We start from the raw sequence: 9,303 nt of genomic DNA, 5'->3' as shown, positions 1-9,303 counted from the left end.
GGGAGCTGGAAGATGGAAACTAGGAGGAGGGAACTCGTTTGCAGCCAGCCAGCCAGCCAGCCAGTGGAATCGGCAAAACATTTCGCTGTGGGCTCATTGACTCAAATAAAGGCAGTATAAACACATGATAGCCAATAATTCCGCCGATGAGATACTGCCGCCATATAGATATCTTTAAAATATGCATGGGAAGATGCGACGATGTCTTTGGCGAGCATAAATACTAGGGCGAGGGGATTTCTGCTTAACATTAATTCAAATTGAGCAATCGTGGGATGTGCGGTTCGATGAGACTGTGGATGCGTGTGGCGAGGTGGGTGCGATAAGTTCTTGGCGTGCTAGGAAATGATTACTATTCATAGTCCAAAATCGAAGCCAGAATGATTCAAAGAGTCATAGAATTGGAGTTAAATCACAGTATAGGGAACTTCTCATTTTAATGTCTAGTAAAAGATAACTTTCTTTAATGAATTCAGTGAAAGAGATCGTTTGAAATTCAAAAAAGAGATATATATAGTGAGGAACAGCATAATGATGGATTAAGCTTTAATTATCACCATGAATTATTTAAAATGTTGCACTTTAAACAATTTTATGAGAGTCGTTTCTGCCATTGGGAAGTTTAAGGTCCAACCTCAATCTTACCATAAGTCTGCCCCTTTTCCCCGTCGCTTTTCTTCCATCTGTCATGGAATGGTCAAGCTTTCTTAGTGTTTATCTTGCAAATTTTTTTCGGATGTAATAGAACACCGCTCTGACATAAACAAAACCAGAGCCACTTGCCAGAGCAGAACTCCATTGGGTTGTGGCAAAAGCGAGTGGTGGCATTGGAATTCGCATCCAACGTGGAATCCGTATCAAGAATCCATATCAAATGTCAAGGCGAGATAGTTTATGGCTTATCAGCGGCAGACAAAAAATAACAACAGAGCAGAACAGAAAAGAACAATACCATCGCAGCTGTGGGCTGGAGTGAAATAAAAAAATAAAAATCGAGACAGTTTTTTGATTATCAATGGTTTGCCATTTATATATTTTTGTGATTCGTTTTTCCTCTTCGCTTTTTCGTTATAAACTAGAAAACATAAAGTTACAAAATACAATACATATTCATAGGTGTGCGGGTAGTTATAATATTTACAACAAACGGCGAGTAAATCATAATTAAATGTTATGCATATTTATATATAGTACACATGTAATCAGTCGATTTATGTTCTCAATTTGTTTGATTCGTGTTGCATAATTCGTGTTTCTTTCATTTTAGTGCATACAGTCCTTTTTGTCAGTTGTTTCTTTTTTATGTACAATAGTTTTATAGTTTTATCAATTTCATAGAGTTAATATGGCTGTATCTCGTAGGCGGGGGTTGTGGGTTTGGATTCAATTGATTAACTTAACAGCTAGACTAACTAATGAGGATAAGATTACGACTAAACGTAGGTTGGTAGGAAAATGGTACGCATCTTAATAAATTAGGACTTATGCTAAAACAAAATATCACAATGATTAAACAATTACACGTACAATTAACATTTAACTTATTTACATTTAACTCTTTACAGTCTAAACCAAGTGAATCCTTCTAAAGAGAGTGTGTTTGATTTGTTAACTAGTTTTCTGGTTTCTCGCTTTTGGAATGCATTTGTAAATTGGCAAGTCGGTGGAGCTGGAGATTTTCTGAGATGTATGGGTGGAAGTAGAGGGGGCGTAGCGCACAACCTGGTAGATGTTAATCGCCAAGACCAAACTAATCTGTACGGCTTTGTTCTCATGTTCCTCCTTTTCTGGCCTTGTCGGGTTTTGGCCAACACACAACTTTGGGGCCAAAAGCTCGGCACACACACGTGCCGATCTCTCTCCTACGCTTTTCCTTGGGTTTTCCACATCTGCCCAGGGAAACTTGAATCTTTTTCCGTTGCAGCAAGGTCACAATTGGAAGTTTCACTCTGGGAAACTCTTTTTGCTTCTACTCAATCGCTGACTAGCTGAAGGGGAAAGAAAAGAAAGAAGCTTTGTTTCCTAATCAAATCTGGGATAGCGTGATCTGCAGAAGTGACTCCTATTATAGGGGAATTCTCTCCCATGTCTTTATCTTCCAATGCTGGGATACAATTAACTGGCATTAATTGTTGGATGTAAGTCCATTTTATCGGGGCTAAATCCCCTACAATTGTTTCCCTTCTCACACTTCTCACTTCTTCCCTTGCCAACATCTTGCTATCTATTTTTCTGCCATTGATTAGCACATGTAATTGTGGCTCAGAGAGGGGCAAAGCAAAAAAAACAAAAAAGTGGCAACAAAAACCAAAACCAATTTTAACCCGCACAGCAACTGTCTGCAGACGGTCTGGGTTTTCGGTTCTCTAACGTCTAAGGTCTGCTTTTTGTTACCATTTTCCTTTTGGCCAGACATGAGCTCTGTGATGTTTTGCGTTGCCTTTGCCTATTTTTCCCAACCCGCGCAGTCACATTCACAGCCACAGATGCACAGATACAGATACGAATTCGAATGCGGATTCGACTACAGCTGCTGCAGATACAGATACACGGGTGTATCTTCTACACACGTCGAGCTTGTTATAGCAAAATGCAGCAGTTAAGATGAACTAACGAGTGAGCGTTGCAAACGGGGAAAACGAGGAAAACAGAGGAAAACAACAAAAAATGCAGGAAAACGACAAAATAAAGGAGAATAAGGAGGAACGAAAAAATAAAGCCAAGAGAAATACTTTTGGGCCTGCTGCCTTTTGTTGCTGACTGACTGACTGGTTGGTGTTTGATCTACACGGCAAATAAATGGGATCACACCTGATACAAATCTTAAAATCTCAAAAAACATAAAAAAATATATATTATCTGAATGACTGTACTTTAAAATTCTCTAGTTACGATTGTGGTTTTTTAAAAGGTGTTATTGATAGTCATAAATATAAGGGGGATGTATCAGTCCGATTTCGTTTCTTTCTAAACTTCAAGTTTAATGTTTCTAAAAATATATTAACTAGGCCTTCATTAAATTCCACCAGTTTTCCCCGTGTAGTTCCCAGTTGCTCGTGGCTGTGGCTGTTGCTGTGTTGCATGCAACATCAATTTTCAGAATCTAGCTGCGAGCCAGGAAACTGAAAATAGCTGGCCGTAAGAAAACAGAACAGGGCCAACAAACAACAATTGCATGGCTCGCCAGCTATTTTACTGTTTTTCTCCTGCTGTTCTTATTGTTCCTGCCTGTTGGTGCTGCCTGTTCTTTCCCCACTCGATTTTTCTTTTACTTTTGCTATTTCAACATGTAACTAGGCTTTTATCGCTAAACGCTCGCATTTGCATATTGAATGCAATTCCCCCTTGTTCTTTATTTTGAAACCCGAGGAAGTTAAACTTGTTTCCAGCGAGGGCACTTATTTTTTGGGCTGCGGATATTCCGGATCTCATAACTGAACAAGATCGTGGTCTAGACTCTAAATGGGTTTTTTAATGATACGTTTCTACCCTATCATATAGTCTTTTCCATCTAGAAGCCTACGGAACTTGAAAAATAAAATGAAGGAAAGCTTCTACTTCAGAACAAATGGGAAATGGAAACGGATGAACTAAAAGTGTCATTCTTCCAGAATGTAACCAAACTATAAATACTGAATCTCCTAATCCTCTCCAGCTCTCAACTCAACCTTGCCTTTAACCCTCTGCTTAAAGCTAACCCCACTCACATGTGCAGATTTCTAGACGCCGGCGTCGGCTGCTGGTTCGGTGGCAATGGGAGGCTCTGCTGCTGGATGCCACCCGCCAGGGGAATCATCTGCGGTGCAGGCCCACCCACCGACCCACCACCCATCAGCAAGGCCGCCTGCTGTTGCTGCTGCTGCTGCGTCGTGTTGTTGTTGCCGCGAAGTTGCTGCTGCTGTTGCTGTTGTTGCTGCTGCTGCTGCTGTTGGTGCAACGATGGTTGCCGGCGGAAGCTGCCAGGTTGCTGCGGTGGCGGTGGCAGCATGAACTGCTGCTGGTGATGGTGCACCGAGTGGGGCAGGGGCATCGCCTGCTGGTGGACGTGGTGGTGGTGGTGGTAAGCGGCGTGGTTGATCGGCACATGGCAACTCTGACCGGCAACAGCGGATCGCTGCGATGAGGAGACATCCGGTAGAGCGAAGCGCAGCTTTTGCCAGAACAGCTTATCGCCCCACTGCAGATACGTGTTCGTCTTCAGATACAAGCGCAGATCGGGATCGAGTTCCTTCTGGGGCACCTCGCCCAGCACAATGACTATCAATCGCCGGCGACGATCTCTGAGCACCGACTGATGGGCGGACTTGAACTCGAACCGGCACCACTCCGACTTGATGAAGTTCTCGCTGACCACCATTATGGTTCTCCGGCTGCTGTCGATCGCCTGCACTATGGTTTCCGGTAGATAGCCACCCACAGGAAAGTCCCTCTGGTGCAGGCACAGCTTGTAGCGGTGTTCACCCATTTCCAGCATGGGAGCCAGCTCCTCGTTGACGAACAGCTCATCCTTGGAGGAGTACGAAACGAAGGCGTCGAACAGCTTCTCCCTCTCGTTCTTGTCCACATCCTTCTGGGCATTGTAGAAGAGTCGGACTCCGAATCTCGAGTGGCACCACACACGCATCTCCTGGCGGAAGATGAACACCAGCGAAATGCAGATCATCACGAATATAAAGGCCGTCAGGATGGCCACCAGGATGGGAATGTAATCCAGTTTCGGCGGCTGGTTCAGGATCATTTTCGTGGAGGTGGCATTCGAGGCATTCTCGCCACCATCCTGCTCCGCATAGTTAAAGCTGTTATCCAGACCCAAAGGCAGGGTCTGGGAGCACTGGACAACGGGCAGGGAAGTAGCCTCTCCGGATCCCGGGGATATGACCATCTGCTGGGTGCCATTGCCACTGATCACATCGCACTTCAGCTTCAGCTTGTCCACCACATACTCATGGCGATTCATATAGTCCCGGAGCTTATCGATGAACTCGCAGTTGCAGCTCCAGGGATTGGAGGCCAAGCGCAGCTCGTTGAGATAAGTGGGCAGGAAGTTCCAGACGGCGAATGAAGTGATGGCATTGTGATCCAATCGCAGGATTTTCAGGTGATACAGGTGCGTGAAGGTGAGGGTATCGATCGTGGCTATAGCGTTGTGCTGCAGATACAGTTCTTGGAGGTTATCCAGTCCCTGGAATTCGTTGCCATTTAAGGCCTTCAACTGATTACTTTGCAGCTGGAGCACCTCCAGCTCCAGAAGTCCATAGAAGGTGCGATTGTGCAGCACCTCGATCCTGGAGTGGTTCAAGTGCAGCACCTTTAGCCTCTTGCGACCGATGAACGCATGACTCTGCAGCTCCCGGAAATTGTTTCCGTCCAGATACAGCTGAGTGGAGTCCATGGGAATGTGGGATGGCAGAGTCTGCTCGTAGGAGGCCCGGCTGCAGTCCACCACATTCGAGGTCCAGGACTGGTCGTGGTAGCAGGAGCACCTATCCGGGCACTCCATCTTGCAGTCACACGCCTGGAAGTCGCAGCAATGGCACAGGGCAAAGCAATGTGAGGCGTACTTGCAAAGGAAGTCATCGGACTTGGCCTCTATCAGGGAGACATGCGAGGATCCTCGGGCGTAGGCCAAACGGCAGTGAATCTGGTCCAAGTCCATGAGCTGCGGCTGAGTACGCGACTCGCGATTCACCTTTTGCAACCAGTCCAGGTTGCAGTCACACTCGTAGGCATTGTGGCCAATATAGAACTCTGGGATCTCCCGATCCTCGGCGATGGGCGACAAGCGGAGAGCATTGGGCTCCAAGGTGGTCAAGCGATTCCTCACCAAGTCCACGCGCGTCAGGTTGGGCTTCTTGAAGAACGTGTACGGCTGAATCTTGGAGATCTGGTTGTCGTTCAAGTACAGAACCTCCACGCTGTTTGGAATAGAGCTGGCCGTTATCTCCGTCAGCAAGTTATAGCTGGCGTCAAAGGTGCTCAGACTCAGTTCGCTCTCGATCTCGAAGTAGTTGCCCAACTGGGTGATCCTGTTGGCCCGCACATCCAGCCACTGCAGTCCGATGGGAATGTGCGAGTAATCGAATTTCTCGAGACGATTGCCTGAGATGTTCAGCCACACCAGGTTGGGCAGTTCGGTGAAGAGACCAGCAATGGACTTCAGCTGGTTTCCATCCAGCCTGATGGCCTGCAGCTGACCATTCCTCTGCAGCGAGCCCGCCTCGATGGACTTCAGCTTGTTCTGGGACAGGTTGAGGATCTGCAGGGAGCTCATGCGATCGAAAACGCCTCGCCGGATGTGGGTGAGAGAGTTCTCCGTCATCCGGAGGCCATACAGATTCTCCAGCTGGGTGATGCTGGTATTCTCGATCTGACTGATCATGTTTTCGCCCACATCGAGGGTTTTGAGCAGGGGAACATGGGCCAGAGCCTCGGGCACAGCCTGCAATTTGTTGTCGTTCAGGTGCAGATCCTGCAGCTGGCTGCAGTTCGCCAGGGACCTCTGATCCATTCGGGATATCCTGTTGAAGTCCAAGGAGAGCACCAGTAGATTCTTCAGGCCCTGCAGAGTGCGTTGTTCGATGACCGAGATGCGATTGCGCGAGAGTATCAGTGTGTGCAGGTTGGTGAGATCCGCAAAGATTCCCCCCGGCAGCTGATCGATGTAGTTATCCTCCAGTTTCAGGATCTGCAAGCTGGCCAGGGGCCTGAAGATATGGGCCTCCAGGCGGCTGATCTTATTGGCCGATAAATCCAGCATCATGAGCCGCTTGAGACCCACAAAAGTGGCTGCATTGATCCACTGGGAATTCAGTTCGTTGCTAGCCAAGTCGAGAACTAGGAGCTCAGCCAACTCGCCAAAGATTCCTGGGGCCAACACATTGATGGAGTTGTTCCTCAAGTAAATTTCCTGCAGTTGTTTGGTCTCCGCGAAGAGTTCTGGCGGCAAGGAGGTCAATCGATTCGCCGAGAGATCCACAACCCTCAGCGAGAGAAGACCCTCAAAGGCGCGGTCGGCCAGGAAACTCATGCTGTTCTTGGCCATATTCAGATGGGTCAGTCGGCCCAGAGCCGATAACATGGCCGTGGGCAAGCTGACCATCTTGTTGGCACTCAGATCCAGACTCTGCAGCGTGGAGCCGCAAACTCGCGCCTTCCGCGAGCTCAGCGAAGCGCTGAAGTAGAAGTTGCTGATGTCCTGGATCTTGTTGTACGAGGCGTTCAGGTGCTGCAGGGACTTCAGGGGGCACACCATGCCATCGGGTATCAGCCAGATGTTATTGAGACTCAGATCCAAGCGCTCCAGCTGGCGGAACTCCACGAAGCTATTGGAGGCCATCTCCAGCGACATGGTGGACCAGTCGCCGTTGTGCGTGCGAATGGTCAGGTTTCGCAGCTCCTGGAGACCACGGAAGGATCCGTCCGTGATGTTGCCCAGCTTGCAGTACTCGATGGTGAGATCCCTCAGCTCCACCAGCGATCTGAAGCTGTCCGGGCTCAGACTGCTCTGGAAGAAGAGGGCATCGTTGCACTCCAGGCGCAGGCGCACCGTGTTCTGCGGCTGGATCACACTGAAGTTGGTGTTCTCCAGCTCCGAGTTGATGGTCCTGAGGTGGCAGACCAGGGTGATGTCGTGCTCCCCGCCGCCGGACCAGCGGCACTCGTCGGGAGCCTGGTACAACACCGTCTTGCTGAGGGCTGCCCCGAAAATGGGTATTACCCAGGTGGCGATCAGCACGTACAGCATGTGGGTGGTGGCCAGCATTTTTGGAGGTGCCTAAACTTCGAACGGGGTTTCGATTTTGGTTATTCGGGAGGTTATGGGGGCTTCTTTTGGTCTTTCACTGCTCGTTCTATTTTTCGCCCATCTTGTGTGTGTGTTTATTTGGGATTTTTGAATTAATTTGTGTTTTGTTTGGTTTTATAGCGCAGCTTTGCACAATCGGCACTTTTCACAAGAACAGCACATCAACCGATTTAATGCTCGAACTAAAACGATTTTCTTGTTTCTTCCCGCTGGCTATATTATTTTCATCTTTTGATATATCTTTTGATTTTGGTTGCTTTCGTTTTTCGTTATGCGATTTCTATATCTTAATTTTATTTCTCTGTTGTAGTTTCGCGTTGACCGTAATCCAAGTGGGGGGTGCGATAGCGCGATTGATAAATTGTGTTCCAATTTTTCTCGAGGCGATACTTCTTCTTTTTTTCTGTTTCGTCCGCTGAACGACAAACGCGCGTCCGCTCGGCTCGAAGTCAACTCAAAAACTGATCGCTCTCTTCGGCTTTCGGCCAGCAGCAAGTGCCGCTGAAAATTACTCAACCGGACGTAGCTCACTATTTGAGTGGCTGAGTGTGTGAGTACCTGGCTGAGTTGGTTGGTGTAGGGTGCCCCTATGAGTTCGTGAGTAAATGAGTAAGTGAGCACTCATTGAGCACGCACACAGAACCAAGGAACTAGAGCGAGATGCGATCGAGTAAACAAAACTATGCAATCCGAACGCAAACGCAAACGCACTGCACGTAATGGCCCACAGTGCACAGTGGGCCGAATAGCATCGAATTGCACTCGGCAGGTAGAATTTGCATGGGGTTTTGCAACAAAGCCAAGCAGATGGAAGGTGTGAGGAAGTGAGATCGCGGGAGATGGGCAGGTGAAGTTGGTCTACAGAAACATGTGTAATTTTAGGGCCAAGGATATTCCAAATCTGCATTACTTTAGGTCAAGGATGCCGGCGGAAGAAAGAAGGAAATCGATATGCTAGATCTGCTTAGCGATCTCCCGCTCTGATAAAAAGAGTTCCCTAGGGAAGTAGATGGATGGGACAACTATTAAATAATAGGATGTATGTAACAAGTGCGGCACTGTAATCTACAAAGAAAACATAAAAACTCTTATCGGCCTAACTGGTGTTTGAAGGAGTATAAGAACAAAAGAACTTAGAACGGTAAGAATGGTAATTTATATTTACAATATTTATATGCTAATTAATTAGCAATATTAATGAACAAAATACAAATTAATTTCATGACTTAAAAGGACAAACAATTCAAAGCATTACTTTACAAAGAAATATTTTATTTAATCTCATATTATCTCATATTGTTAAAAATTCCTTAAATTTAAAAGTAATGGTAAACAGTTAAAATTGTATATTATTAGAAAATGAAAAATCTTTTAGTCTTTTCAGAAACAGATTCAATTACCAATTTGTTACGGATGAAGAATCTAAGGAAGGATCTCTGCAGTTATCTTATACGATTTCCGGTGTCATAGCTTCGAATACAAATCAAATTAGTCCACAC

At 46.7% G+C, this 9,303-nt stretch overlaps 1 protein-coding gene across 1 annotated transcript; it reads right to left on the bottom strand.

The window, feature by feature from the left end:
- Positions 1-1,048: 1,048 nt before the first annotated feature.
- On the bottom strand, positions 1,049-8,247 carry LOC122616935 (toll-like receptor Tollo). The gene has a single exon (XM_043792526.1). The coding sequence runs from the start codon at positions 7,760-7,762 to the stop codon at positions 3,704-3,706; it is 4,059 nt and encodes a 1,352-aa protein (XP_043648461.1). The 5' UTR covers positions 7,763-8,247; the 3' UTR covers positions 1,049-3,703.
- Between the last annotated feature and the right edge of the window lie 1,056 nt (positions 8,248-9,303).

Source organism: Drosophila teissieri, chromosome 3L, assembly GCF_016746235.2.
Source record: "Drosophila teissieri strain GT53w chromosome 3L, Prin_Dtei_1.1, whole genome shotgun sequence".
NCBI classification, from domain to species: Eukaryota; Metazoa; Arthropoda; class Insecta; order Diptera; family Drosophilidae; genus Drosophila; species Drosophila teissieri.
Note: the sequence above shows the minus strand (reverse complement) of the source record. Positions and strands in the feature narration are given on the sequence as shown.

Coding starts and splice junctions, on each gene's coding strand:
- LOC122616935 (XM_043792526.1), bottom strand. CDS start 7,762: ATGCTGGCCACCACCCACATGCTGTACGTGCTGATCGCCACCTGGGTA.